The 14,728-nt window shown below is 50.2% G+C and overlaps 2 protein-coding genes across 2 annotated transcripts in view; both read left to right on the top strand.

The window, feature by feature from the left end:
• gpc3 (glypican 3) overlaps positions 1 to 4,295 on the top strand; it is a 116,239-nt gene extending 111,944 nt beyond the window's left edge. The window contains exon 8 of the mRNA XM_069193682.1: positions 2,557 to 4,295. Coding sequence (XP_069049783.1) covers positions 2,557 to 2,738 — 182 coding nt within the window. The 3' untranslated portion in view covers positions 2,739 to 4,295. The remainder of the gene's footprint in view (positions 1 to 2,556) is intronic.
• Positions 4,296 to 8,482: 4,187 nt separating this feature from the next.
• gpc4 (glypican 4) overlaps positions 8,483 to 14,728 on the top strand; it is a 39,391-nt gene continuing 33,145 nt past the window's right edge. Inside the window, exon 1 of the mRNA XM_069193681.1 lies at positions 8,483 to 9,341. Coding sequence (XP_069049782.1) covers positions 9,194 to 9,341 — 148 coding nt within the window. The 5' untranslated portion in view covers positions 8,483 to 9,193. The remainder of the gene's footprint in view (positions 9,342 to 14,728) is intronic.

Genomic DNA, 14,728 nt, shown 5'->3' with positions numbered 1-14,728 from the left:
GGACAGAGTCCACCCCCTCACCGAGATGTGTCTACTTGTCTGCGATGGCAGCACTCTCAGATGCCACAGTGCCAGCGGTTGGCTCTCTGGTGCTCTCCGCGATGTCTCTGTCCCTCGGGGAAGTGGGGGGAGCTCTGGGGGGAGTGGGGAGTGGGGGAGTCCCGGGGGGTCAGTTTTCTTCACAGTGACAAGGACAGGAAGAAAGATACAGGACTTTAATAATTACACAGTGCCAGTGAGCGATCATTCTGCGCCACGCGGGGACTGCATGCAGTGATGAGTTAATTTTTCACCAGGTGCACGCTCTGTCCCTTTGAGACGGGCTGTCGGGGACGAGCGACACATCTGAGCCACTTGGGAAAGCACAGCTGGGGGTAAAGAGAAACTGCAGGTCTGCGTCAATGTACCACGGCGAACCTTTTTCAAAACCAAAAAAAAGGGACAATAACAAAATGAAAGAGATAGATGGAATGTCTTGCCAGTGTCGGTATCTCTGTTTATGTCTCATTCCGCCGGAGAAAATATGTGAAAAATGTCTTCCTCCTGGCTGGCAGGGAAATCTTCAATGTCTGAACTTTAATAAAAAGACGTTGTGATGCTGACCATCTGTCCCAGCGGGAGATGATTTCAGCTACCCCTGCGTAGCTGGCATGCTTCAGTATTGGTTTTTATTATGAATATGTATTGTATTTCTCATAACTCTGCGTGGGCAGCTTGAACCCCCTCCTGTCTTCCAGGGTGTAATGGACAGAGGGCACTTTTCGGACGCACGTTCCTCTCTCCAGATACTTCCCTTTGTATTAAATCTACATACGTGGAGACAGAAGCCCTGCAAACAAATTAGAAGGGGCACTTGCTGCAGGAAATCTACCATTGGCCACTTTAATAGGTCCCTTATCTGCACACGTGTGGCTGCTGAGATACAGGACAGAGGACTCTGCCCTCCTGGCCACTCTATGCTCCGAGAGAAGGCACAGGGGGTTGGCTCTCTTGCAAAACTGCAAAATTCCTATTTTTACCATTCAAATTCCTGAAGGTAAAAAAGTTAACAAGAACTGCAGCTCACCAAAAAAAAAAAAAATTGCACATTTGGTGAAGTGTTTATTTTAAAAAGACCGTAAGGCCTACGACCTCCATCTGGTTGTCCCGTTTCACACTGTACTAGAATGCTGCACGTTTTCTGGATTGTTGAGCTTTCCTGCATCCTGACGAGCCCCCTGTCCGCTGCTCCCATATCATTCTCAGCTCTTGTTGTCCTGAGAGTACAAGATCTCCACTGGGATGGCCAGCCGTCAGGTGTGTTAATGATGACTGCACACCTGGGTGGGCTGAAGTGATCAGGGTATACAACCACAGTGTCCACTTTATAACAGTGTCCACTTTATCAGTTCACATGCAAACCCCTAAAACACCTTGTGCTTTATTAATTTACCTGCAGTCCGGTGGCTGGACCGTAAAATAAAAATGGAGTTTGGCGTCTGGTGAGGCGCCTCAGTTTTAAAATCCCCATGTGGGCTAGGTGGTTTGCATTGCTGCCTTACAGGTCCTGGGTTCGATGTTGGCCCAGGTTAGCTGGTGTCTCTGTAGTTGTCCCCTGTATGCAGGAGTAAGTGCAGGACCATCAGATTGCGCCCACTGTCGGCCAGGTCAGGCTCTGCCTTAACACGACTCTGCTTTGGGTTAAACAGGTGTTGTTTTTACCTTATTGTGCTGATTTTTGAAAGAGGTGGGTTATATTTAGAGTAGAGATCAATATTTTGTGCTCGGTTTAAAGGAGCTGCAGCAGACAGCACGAGGGGGAAGACGAGGCCCTTTGGTAAGAGTGGGGCCTGGCAATGCTCTGTGAATGAAAAGCAGTTAAAAATACAAAGCAGGGCTTTACTCCTACAGAAGCCTGGGAATGTGTCTAATGTCAAACACAGCTGAGAGTGAAAGAATGGAGTATGCGTCAGGAGTGAGGGTGAGAGAAAGAATCTAATAGCAATGTTCTAAAAAAATGAAAATAATCAACAGGGAGAAGGGAGAAGTATATTCAGGCGTTTTCAGATTGGTGTTTGATCTTTTCAGAGCCGGGAAGAGGCCAGGCCCATACCTGTGAAGTCGCAGGGGCCCGGGGGGGGGTGTTTTAGGCTGTGGTGGGGGCCAGGAGCTGAGGGGTGAGAATCAGCCTGGCTAACGTCACCCAGGAGTGGGGTGTCAGCGGGGTCACTGGGGTCACTCGCACAAAACCCCTTGTGGACACGCCCCTGGGTCAGAAAAATTCCAAATATTTGCCTTTGGATCATGTCAAACACTTGGGAACAGTTCCCGCAAGAAAAAAAAAACTTTCTTTATTCCCCCCAAAAAAGTATTCTCTGTTGATCGTGGATTGAACCCAGATTTTTTTTGGGGGGGTGCTTTCTTCCACTCCTCGGCCTTTTTGCAGAACAGCCCCGCGGTTACCTCTTATTTGGAAAGGGGGGGCTCATGTCAGGCTCATGTCAGGCTGTGTCAGACTCTCGGGAGAACACACAAGCGCTGACCGTGCCCTCTCTCTCCCCCCCTCTTCCCGGGCAGAGCTGGCAGACGACCTGGCCATGGATGACCTCACCTTGCACCAGCAGCTGCTGACCCCCTGGATGGCGACCGACGGGCACGGGGAGGGACCTGCGTCGGGGGCAGCCGCTGGAGACCCGGGGGCAGCCGGCGCCGCCGCAGTGGCAGTATCGCTGGCACTCAGCTTCCTCGGGCCTCACTGACCAGCTCGATCCCTCTGTCTCAGACACTTGGGCCCTCTCCGCGGGGCCACACCATCCAGTACTTCCCAGTACTGCCCAGAACTGCCCACAATAGGCCCAGGCAGGAATCCTCATAGCTTGTAAATAGGTCCCTGCGTGCTGTTAGCTTTGGTGTCTTCTTTCTGTGTGCCAAAGGTAGCTTCTCGTCTCCCGTCTGACAGTGAATGAACACAGGCGGATTTAGAGTTCCTGTCCACAACTCCACTGCCTTGTTGTTTCCAGGACAAGAGCAGTGGTTCTCACTCAGACTCTGGGGTGCACAAGCCCATGGGAAGCTCTTTTCCAATCCCAAGAGCTCCCTGCTCCAGTGACATCACAGCACACCTAGGGATGCTGGGAGAAAGAGGGCTTCTCCATGTGGTGAAAGCTGCATGCAAGAACTCTGATCTGTGTGATAGGATTCAGCCAGACTGGTACGAAAAGAGCTGCTTGTACAGTTGTTGTTGTTGTTGTTGTTGTTGTTGTTGTTGTTGTTGTTGTTTTTTTACTGCAGCCAAACCACTCACACTCACAGGAAGGAATGAAAGTGACTGAATCTGTCGTGTACAAAGGCTGTTTTGTGTCTGTTACCCGCCTCTTTTGAAGTGACTCCTTAGGTCAGATATTTTGATTCAACTGGGGAACAGCTCCATAATTTAGATCTGTTAAGAGTGATAACATATATTTGCAGAACTAACATTATTGAATGTGCTAATTTATGTCATACATGTACAGACAACATCAGTGATGTTAATAGTAATAGTAAGGGTGATATGATGAGGCTGTGTGTCCTCAGAGGAGATGTCTTGCCAAATGTTAATGCCTTTGGGTTGTGTAGGAGGAACTGTGTAAAGAGGAGTGCAGGAGCTCCCTGTCAGAGCTGTCACGTTAGTGTGTACTATTCCAACTGCGCCCCTAGGGACAGCACTCAGTTAACCCTAGAGCTGGTGTACTGATGTTGAGAGTGTCCCCAATTACAAAGAGGGTTTGATGAAGCGCATTCCTCCTGCCACTGCTGACATCACTTGTGTAAAAGGGCGATGGGCACATTTTAGTTGTTGTCTGGAAAGGAGGATTAAATGTTCACGGATGCTGAAAAAAATGAACGTTAATCATTCCACTCACGACTCACTTCTCAAAACCTGTCTCCCCCTTGACGTGGGCACTCCATCACTTCTGGCCTGGTTTCTGACGCGGTACACTGGAGCTCTGGTAAGGCGTTGTGTCCCTGGGGGTAAGACCAGAGGGTGCTGGCTGATTTCTCTACCTAGCCAAAAGAGACCTTGCGCCCCGTGTCTTGCAAATTGCTCTTTCATATAAACTGTAAAAACTGCATCCTGTAATGACCCATCACACCATGAGCTACCAGCACTGTAGAGTTTGTAGCAGAACTGGTAGGTGAGCAGTGTGTTTTCTAGATCTTTAACACGTGTTTCTATTACTGATGTATCAAAAAGGACTTTTTAAGTCTTTGGCAGATCCTGTAAAATCCTGTGCATTTGCAGAATAGAATAAATTAATACTGGAGGGACAAAACTTCACGGACTGTTGTCTTCATTAAATATTAAAAACAATGCATAATCCTGGAGCCAGTCTTAATGACTTTGTTGTGTCTGAGTGCTACAGGTCACTTATTACTGTGAATTACTGAGTCACTTATTGTGGGATTTATTCTGCCCAGTGTGGGAGCAGAGGGATGTCTTGTAGCCTTTAGCCAATAGGATTATTAGTCAGTGCGTATTGCAGCACACATGGCATGTGCACAATATTTGATACATCTCCGGGAACTCTGGAGCTGGGTGTTTCTGATTTAGGCTTGTTTGTGCGAAGCATCTGGCTCCAGTGCTTTTCTCTTCAGTAAAGCTAGGGAAAAAGTGTCCTGGATATTTTTTTTTTACTTTTTTTGTCGGTGGTGGGATTGGCTTAATGGTTTTCAGCAACAGGTGCGAGTGTGACTCTGAAGCTGTGCGAGGGGGTGTGTGTGTGCGTGTGCGCACGCGTGTGTGTGTGTGCGCGCTGTCGGCCACAGACACTGGGCCTAGGGTGGTCAGTGCCAAACTGGCACAGGGACAATGCAGCAACTGCCACTGGGGCAGGGGTGCACATGTTGATTGGGGAGCTGGAGGGGCTGGGCAGGCTGGAATGCCCTGTCTCAGGACAGCTGCGAGATAACTAGAGAGGTTCGCCTCAAATTGCCACACACCCCTCTCCCTCACCCCACAACCTGTGCGACTGAAGAGTTCAGTGTTCGGGGACACCGCAGCCGGTCCAGAGTAACTGCCGCAAGGCTGAGGAAGACAACTGTCGGCCCTCCCCTCTTGGGTGTGTTTTTTTCCCATATCCAATGCCCTGCCTTCGTTGGCTGTGACAGTCGATTTGGTTTTCAATCGGTATTTCCTCTGGATGTTGTTTCAAAATACTGTGTAAGAGGTAGGCTCACCTGACCGAAAGCAAACGAACAATAGAGGAACAAAAGCCATGCGGGTGCAAAGAGTGTCTTGCTTCGGACTGAGTGGAGACAGAATGCAGGGGCCCTCCTGCCTGCAGGCTGCAGTATGTCCTCCTGCCACCAGAGGGCGTTATGCGGGCAGGGGTGATACCTGATCATGCTCATACAGTATTACTGATACAAGCACGCCTCAATCTCCTCCTTTTAAACTGCTGCTTTGCTCCACTAATTGGCAATGCGCAGGCCAGTTCACATTGCAATGGCATGTTTGCTTTGCTCATCATTTAAGAAAGAAAGGCATCGTGTGATTTTTGTTACTGGAGAAAAGTATTTAAATAATAACGATCGTAAGAATTAGTGTATACACAGTATTACCTAAATGGATTGAGAGTTACTGCAGCATTGTTCTGGTGAATTTCTTAGAAAAGGCGTCAGATGAAATGCATCACACACTGCTCTCGGATCCAAGTCTCTTGCTCAGTACCATCCCTGCCAGGAGTGGAGAGTGCTTAAAAGTAAGTGGAAATTATGTTTATCTTCTCAGATAAAATGATACCAGACACATTTTAAGAAAGCTCGTTTTGAAGTGCTAATTTCTATGCAGCCCCCACAGCTTTCTTAACGAGGCATCTAACGCAAAAGTTCCAGGCAGTCCATTAACCTGGCAGTGCCTTAATAATTTAATGAAAAGAACTTTCAATTGGAAATAGATGCCAGTTATCACTGCATAAATGTGTAAAAGAAGGACGGAGCAGCTGACTTATCCGTTCAGTATGTGTTGAATTGTAACGTGAGTCATCAGAGAGCAAATGGGATTAGCAGGATGTTTTGGTCCACCTGTTGTTTGGTGCTGATGCTGGGCTGAGAGGGAGGGTGACTTTAAAAGCATGTGTGTGGGAACTGGGTCCTCCCTCAGTCCAGTCAGCAGCTGCACACGTGAAACTGGGGGAAACTGGCTGCATCAGGGCAACTGGATTTAGGATTTTTTTTTCTCCAATTAAAAAAATAATAGTTATGTAATACATTGATAGCAATCTTTAATTTCTTTACTTTACCAGGTATATTAATTGAGAGCTCTCATTTACACAACAGGGTATTTAATGTAACTCCTTATAGAAAATACTCAAAACCCTTTTCTCAAACTCTGCTCCTCCCTGTTGCACGTAGTTTTCTAACAGACACACTGCACTGAGTGATGCATGCTTCTCAGCCACTGCAAGCACAACTAAGCTGCAACCTCGGCGCTTAAAGAAATCATTTCACAGCCAGCATGCATCTCAAAGTCCTGTACAACCGAGGAAGGCAGGAGAGAAACAAATTAAAAGCCGTTTGTTTGTGACTTGATTAAATGCCAAGCCAGGAAAAAAAGAATTTGTGATCCCTGACTCACAACCCCTTGGAAACAGTGCTGAGTCATGCACTCGCATGCTGACTCACCCCAGCCGGCACACAATCAGTCCTTTACTGCGGCTCACAGTCACCTCCTGTTACAGCTGGCTCTTAGGGTGCACTGGACAAATCAGGGAAAGTAAAGACATCCCTGCCGAGGAATATCTGGCTTCAACAGAGTTAAGAAAGCAAGGCCCCCTCATGCTCCTCCCAAGTGTTTTCACACACAAATGAACAAGTCCCAACCACATGGTCAAGACGTTTCAACTTCTCATACATAAATGATTGCTTGGAGCACCTCTGATTTACTTGTATCCACTACAAGAATTGTGTGTATTTCTTAGTCACTGGCCACGAAAGAAGTCGTGTTAGAGTCTGTGGGAATAAGAGCAACACTGGTCTGTTAAGTGGTGACCCCAACCTCCCCACTGATACTTCTACCGCTGTATGAGCGACGCAGAAGCTGTTCATTGCAGAATGAATATAGACGTTTAAGGGTTTATCGGACCTGGACCTTAGATATTGCAGACAGCTCATAAACAATTATCAGCAAAAGGAGCACACAGGGAATGGGTAAGGCATTAGGGTTATGGATAAAGGATAAGGGGTTTGAGTTGGGGGTTAAGGTTAGACTCAGGCTTTAGGGGTTTGAGTTAGGGTTAGGGTTGACGATTAGTGGCTAGGGTTATGCATTAGGGTTAGGGATGGAGGTTATGGGACAGGGTTAAGGGTTAGGGCTGGGATTACATGCCCTCTGGTATGGAGGTTAGGGTTGGGATTACAAGCCCTCTGCTGTGGAGGTATGGAACCTCACTTCCCTTCATGGCATGCAGGGCATGATCTGGAGGGGCCGAGCTCCTGCACAAGCTCAGGCGAATCAGACAAGCGAAGACAGACGACCAATATAGCCGGTGTGATGATGACAAAGCTGATTCTGCCTGGAAGTCCCAGACAGGAGCCCGTGACGGAGGCTTAGTCCTCCCCAGCCTCTCACTCCTTCTCTCAGTCTCTCCCGCTTCTCATTCACAGAAATCTCGCGAGGTTTAGGGTCCCAGCCAGCTCCCTCATTTGGGGGGCTGCTTGGGTGGGGAAGCCAGCAAAGGCCCAGGTAACCAGGCTGGCGTATAACAGGAGTCAGGCAGGGCCAGCAGCCCGGAGCTGAGCCGGCCAGTAGGATGCTGTGCGCACTGCAGGCACCCCAGATACTTTACACAAAGATTAATGGGGGTGTGGAGGGCGCTGTCCTGTTGTGTTGCCGAAGCCCCTGACTAGTTCTGGGAAGCAGCTGGATGAGACCCTCTTGATCAGTGAGCCACTGACATTCCGTTGCAACAACGGTTCTCCAGTTACTAACAGCGCTCGATTCAGACTGGCGACCCAGTGCAGCGTGAGCCGCGACGTTGTCACGACTGTCATCCTCACACCGAGATGTCAAACTCAGCCCCGAGCGGGCCGGGTCACGGAGCCGGACCCCTGCTCTGTCTTACAATATCGCGCCGCGGTCTCATCTCCCATCTGTCCCAGCGTGTACGTCGGCACGCTCGTCTGACCAGAAACGCTATCCAACTGTCTGCCCCAAGTCATTTACTGCAGAGTTCCAATATCCATGTTATAAGAGGGTTATGACAAGACAGAGATGAAGTGTGAGGGTGTGTGTGCGCCAGTACGTCATCTCTGCGTATTACCTGTCTCTAGCAAGGCGAAACAACGCAAAGCCTTTCCAGCCACCACACACCGGCCGGAACGGCGCTGGAAAGATTTCTACAGAAGTCGGGGAAGGAGGAGGAGAAGGGGGGGGTAAACGCGAGCCCATTCCAGGTGGAATCCATGCCGGAGATTGCGCGCCGCCCGAACCCCAGGCGTGATCGCGCAAGCCTGGCGGTGGGCCGAGAGCTCGGCGCATCGCCTCCCCTTCAGCGCGCTGCTCGCCAGCAGTCCACTCGCTTCAGCCGGGCGCGCAGCGACAGAAAACTTTCCGTCAACTTTTCGCTTATTTTCCCCCCCCTCCCTGTTACCTCTATTGTTAGTCAAGCCAGCCGGCTCCGCCGTGGGGGGGGGCGCACATTCGGGAACATTAGTCGTCAGCGTTACTACAAAGCGAGTTATTTACCCCGTTTTGTTTTTCAGGGTTTTTTTCCACCCCCTCCCACCTTTTTTTAAAAGAAAAAAACCCCAAAAGTTTCAGCTTTTTATTGGCGTTTTCTGTTCCGCTCAAGTTTGATTTTTGAACAGCAACCCCGGAAAACCCGAGAAGGGGAGAAGACACGGCGGAGCGGGGGGGGACAGAGGACGGAAAGTTTTCCTCGGAGGGAACAGCACAGGGGAGATCTCTCCGTGTACAGTACACGAGCCCTTGGGGAAAACTTAGTTGCCGTCCGCACGCCTGGCGGGGGCCGAAAGGAGGGACCGACGCAGAGAGCGCAACTTAAAAGCTTCGCTGTAGCGCAGAGGAGAGACCCGACACGCCGCGCACCGCCCCGCAGGCGAAGCGGCAGGCGCACGGCGAGGCAGTAGAAAGTTTCGCTACAGCAGGTAGCTCCCACCCCGAGTCGCTCTCGTCTCTATCTCCCTCCCCGTGGTTGGTGACGCTCCGGCCGGTATGGGGCTACCGCCGCTGTTCTGCACGCTCGCCGTGATGGTGCTCTCCGCGCTGGCGGAGCTGAAGTCGAAGAGCTGCACCGAGGTGAGGCTGGCGTACAGCTCCAAGGGCTTCAACCTCAACGACGTCCCGCACCAGGGGGTCAACGGTAAGGCGCTGGGGGGGGGGTCCCGAGCGAGTCGGACTCGCGTTTCGGTACAACTTTGTTTTTTTTTTTGTTTGTTTTAAAAACACACCGCGTTTTGAAATGCAGGCTGCGGGGTCGGCGGCTTTTGGTGGGGTCGCGCAACACGTCGATCCATCTGCTGTACTGGGCATTTAAAAAAAAAATACTTCCGCTGTTTAATTGATTTAATAGAGAAATGTGAATAATCTGTTTTAAAACTGACCGGAGAAGTATTCCAGCTTCCGAGCAGCAAAATGACTGAAGTGTTTTCGTTTTAAAAACGGCTTTTAACTAAGTACAGTTGTTTCGTTTTGAGGGCGAGATCCATCTTTTTTTTTAAATATAATTATGATGGTTTAAAGGTCAAGGACGTTATTACGGAAGATAGCTGTGGTGCACTCCTTTCCCCCTTACTCCTGCATTTTCAGTTTTACATGGAGTAGTATGTGATTTGTGTGCGCCCGACTCGTTCCCGCAATCTCCAAAAAGATAGCACTTACTGGTGTTAAAACAGAAACTGTGGGGGGAACTTCTCAGTCTCCGTGAGCCATACTTTGTTTCCGACTTCATTGCTTTGTCGCTTTTGTATCTGTGGCCGTCACTCCTGGAGGGGAGAAATAAAACAGAAGTGAATCTGCTCGGAATCGCCCGGGTTTCCTCCCTCGGGACGAGATTCACGAACGATAAGGCTCGCCGAAGCCCGTAACGCGAAGAGTCGTTTGAAGACGGAGGGGGAGAGAGAGGGAGAGAGAGGGGAGTTTGCGTGTAGTCAGAGGTTAATGCGCGCGCAATTAGCCGAGCTGAGAGGATTGTGCGAATTTCTAACCTTCCTTTGTTCGGGATAATGGTCATGTAAATGGCGAGATTTTTATCTCGGGAAGCCCCCGCGCTGCTCTTTAATGCCTTTGTGCCTCGGACGCACAAGGTGTGAAGCTCTCGGCCCGGGGGGCCATTGTGAGCTGGCCCTCGTTGTTTTATGGGGGGGGGTTCATGGCGAGGAGTCCAGCCCCGCTCTCCCCCCGGGCTGGGGTGCCCGCAGCCCCGATGGGGAAAGTGGGACGTGAGCGCACACGGGGCTCTCCCTGTGTCGGGTGCCGCGGTGAAGGACGGCGCCCTCAGCGAAGTAATGGCTTCGTCAATATCGCCATTCACCCCGAGCCTTGCTGGGTTCGTTTTTCCCTAAGTGGAAGAAAATTCCGAACTGTTTCGCATACCTGCTTCCCACCCCCTACCCCCCTCTCTCGCTTTCGGACACGCACACGAAAAATAACCCCTCTGTCTCGGGGACTGGCAGCAGCGGGACGAAAGTCCGTTTTGTTTTTTTGAAACGACAAACTGCGTTGCCCTCTAATTAAAACGTTTCCAGCTGTAAAGGTGTTTACCCTGTAGATAGCGCAGAATGCGAGTCCACCCCCTCCCCCCCCATCACCTCCCTCCATCAAGGGGGGTGGAAAACGGGATTTTTTTTGTAGCGCTCGCAGTGAGCGTTCTCTCCATTCTCCACTCTGTTCCAGCACTGTACCCCACTTTCTCCTACTTTTTGTAGTCGCCTGCACCGACTGTATTTCGAGGAGTTGGTTGTTGGCTGTGCAGTGGACGGGCCGCGTCTTCTTGACCGACCCCGGCGTAGTTCTGCGATCCGGAACCCGGCCTGCTCACTTGAAATATCGTTCGTGCTTCTCTGCACATCACCGGCTTTAGCCTGACCCCGGGGGCGGTGGTGATTTAGGGGTTCACGCGTCAGGTGTCCCCCGTGGTTGGGAAGGGAGTCGTGAATGGAGGACCGAGGGTACTGCGAGGCCGGTCGGAATCGGACCGGTGCCGGGGAGGGGAGTTCGGCTCAGGGGCAGAACTGGGGGGCTGTAGGTGGGTCAGGCGCGATGCAGTGAGCGGGGTTAGAGAACGAGACGGTGTTGTGGCGGCTTGTGACCACGGCTTGGGCACTGGTCTGTAGAACCAGTGGAGGGCTTTATTTTGGTCTGCAGGAATAATAAAGTAATTTGTATATATTTAGGCAAGCGTGAGGTCTGCAGGCAGGGTGGCCTTGTGGTAGGATTTTTTTAGAAGCCTGTGGTAAATGGATGTGCTGTTTTTTGTGTCCCTTTTACAGTGTGAAATGGCAGGTGAGGTGAGGGATTGGGGGCCACAAGATGGGTGAAGTAAAAATTATTCTGGAAATAATAATAATAATTCCAGCTCTGGTCAGAGACTTGGCCCCCTTACTGGTTAGACAAAACATTCACCATTTGAGCTGGAATTAAGTTCAAATCAGAAAGAAAGGCGTTGTTCTGTTCTGTGTTACGACAGCGTGTTTTAGTTTAAAGCAGATGAGTCGTGTGATGAGATTTTCGGCAGATTGCTCTGATGAATCAACAACGGAGAGAGAGCTTACCTGCTGTTGAGAAATTCCCGATTCCAGATAGAGCCTCCTTTTTTTTCCCCTCAAAAGAAGAAACGGGGAGGTTTAGTGGGAAGGGGAATGAGGGGTAATCTTTGCTTGTCCATTCTGTTGCGGTGGGGTGTATTCATATTGCACTGGGCTTTACAGTGTCAGTGTCGCTTCTCAAACGTTCTGCCAGGTACAGAGATGATGCTAAAGGCTGCACGCGAGCCGAGACTGCTCTGCCCCTCCTGGGTGTCTGCTGCTCCCAGCTCATGGATTTGAGGGTCACGCCCGATCTTGATGGTCTCAGAGTATTGGCTGAAAATGAGAAGGATTAGAAACAAGAAGGAGATTAAGTAGCACAAGTAGTTTTTTGGCCCACCTAGCTCGTTTGGCTTTTTAGTACTTAATCGATTCGCGTTTCTCGTCCAGCTGCTCGAAAGCAGCCAGGGTCCGGCTCCAGAGAAGTGGCCTGGCCGCTTGTCCAGCAATCCCACTGCCGTTTGTGTTCCTGGTTTTAAATGTGCTTCCTCGGGTCCTGTTTTAGTTTTTCCTGTGTTCAGGGAAGTCTGTAGGTTTGTGCGTTTAAGGCTGTTAAAACTGGAAAGTGTCCAGGTTGTCCTGTATGTAGACAGAGGTGCTTTGCCGATTTCCATCTCCTGCCTTCCGGTGCAGGATAAAGCATTGATCGCAGAGCGTTCCGTGAGCCTGGTGTGGTGAACATCTTCAAGGATTCCTAATGCTTGAAAGGAGATCTGGTCTCCATCTCGCCGGTTTTTAGTCCAAGAAGCAGTGCTGCAGATTCGAGGTGAATAGAATAGAAGACCCCAGAGTACACAGGCAGCTACACAACAGTGGCAACGTGGTCTCATCGCCAAAGTGCTTCACTTGAAAGAAAAAATTGATGTCCCTTCCAAAAGTGAGCTCTGTTGTTCTGTCTCAACATGTCCCCTGTGGCTGTGATTCTGTGTCGTCCAGGGGTGTCCCTGCCTCTGCACCAGCAATGCAGAGAGCTAAGCTAAGTTACCCAGCAAGATAACGGAGAATCTGGGAGACCCAACCACTTTCTTTGTAAGACAATGTGACTTTTGTTTCCTTTTAGTCTGAGAGCTTTGTGTTTTTTTTTAATGTTTATTTGCGGAACTCTGGTTTAGAGAGAGGCTGTACAAGTCTGCCTTTTGGTCAAGGTGGTCGTGAGTCTTGGAAGAACTGACAATCTCTTCCTGTGTCGTTCTCATTTGAGCGACAGGATCTTTTAATAAAAGCCAGAATGCTGCTGCTGCTGCTGGTGGTTCTGGTGTCCGTACCTTTCTGATAAACATCTTTCCTGTGGTGAAAAGGCAGGGGGCTTTCTGGTGGGTCTGTCCTGGGTTCTGTGCGAGGTAGAGACCAAAGCGTGGACAGTTAACATTCAGCCAGTGTTTCTGCTAGTAGGCTTCTACAGGGTCTAGGAATGGCCGGTTGCATCCTGTTTTATTTAACATGCTCCAATAAGGATTTGCTCTCTTTCCATTTGTGGAAATGATCAGCCGAGGAAAATGATTTTTGGTGGGATTTCATAACTGAAACAAATAAAATAGCGTTCACCAACAGCAGTCCTTCCTGCATGTCCAGAATCCTTGTCTTGAGCCTGTGGGGCTGTGCTCTTCCTGTGCAGGTACTGTGGTAAGATAAGGAAAACTGGGCCCCCTGTGCCCTCTACTACTATCAGCGCTGGTGTTGTTTTAACCCTGCAGTCCAGGCCTGTAATGTGGTCATTAATAACTGACTGGGGCCAGCACTGTGAGGAAACTGCAGCTGTGACCTGTTCCTCTGGGTGTTTTCCTTATCTGAGCGGAGTTATGATAAAGAGGGGGCAATATGTCACTAACCCTGAAAAGGGGACTGACTGGCTGTTCATTTTGGTACAGCTTTTTTCCCCAATGAAGCTGACAGCCATGTGATTTTTAAGGGTGGCATTGTAAAAGCATCTTTTTATAGGAATTGAAAGAAACGGCTGTGAATGCGACAGTTTTTGGGGGCAATACACCTGTATGGTTATGTCTGTGGTTCTCGGTTCCATCAGGTTCACACTTAATTAGGGGTGTCCAGTCCCAGTCCTGGAGGGCGGGTGCGTCTGTGGGTTTCCATTCCAACTCAGCCTGCTGGTTACTGGTTGGACTGGGCCAGTTGAATGGCTTCTCCCAGCTCTTCAGGTGAGGGTGCTCTAAAGAGACCCTGAAAACCCACACTGACTGGCCCCCCAGATCCAGAACTGGACACCCCTGTTCCCTTCCGTGCCCCTGTGGTCTGACCTGAAGGCCCTGGGGTTGTTGCCCATGTCCTGTGCCTGTGTGTACAAGCAGGCATGATTGTGACCTGCAGGATTGTCCCCTGCTGTGCCAGGGCTAGCGTGTCCAGGGTCCCCTCACACTGGAACTGAATATTAGCACTCAAGAGCGTGCAGATACCAGGTGTTCTGTTCTTTACAGACTGAATCCTGTATAGTTTTTCCCTTTTTTTCCTGATGTTTTTGCCCCTTTGTGCAACATTTGTTGGTCGAAGTCGTTCAAGCAGGGAGCTGGCTCAGCATGTGTTGGCTGCAGAGGAACAAGTAGAGGTTTATTCTAGGCTGACGAGAAGAAAAGAAAAACAACGTTTCGGCTGTGGAGCCTTCTTCGGGTGACTTGGTTTCTCTTTTCTTCTCTCGTCGGCCTGGAATAAGCCTGTACTTGTTCCTCTGTGGGTCGCAGTGTTTTCTGCTGCACGCTGTGTGTGGAGCTGAATTCACGGGTGCTGTTGTTTGGACGGCATGCTTGTCGCTGCCGGCTTTCCGGGAGGAGGAGAGTAGCCCTTCTTCTTTCTGCTTTCCCGATGGCCCACACTGCCCGCCCACCCTTTCCATCGCCCCGGCTCTCCGCCACCGTCCCACCCCACTCTCCTGCACACAAGGCCCCTGCCTTTATGTCCCCGTCTGAGTGACCCGGAGCTCCGCATTCTCTCCGGG

The sequence above is a fragment of the Lepisosteus oculatus genome, chromosome 8 (genome assembly GCF_040954835.1).
Source record: "Lepisosteus oculatus isolate fLepOcu1 chromosome 8, fLepOcu1.hap2, whole genome shotgun sequence".
NCBI classification, from domain to species: domain Eukaryota; kingdom Metazoa; phylum Chordata; class Actinopteri; order Semionotiformes; family Lepisosteidae; genus Lepisosteus; species Lepisosteus oculatus.
The sequence above is the reverse complement of the archived record's forward strand: the minus strand, read 5'-3'. Positions and strand labels throughout refer to the sequence as shown.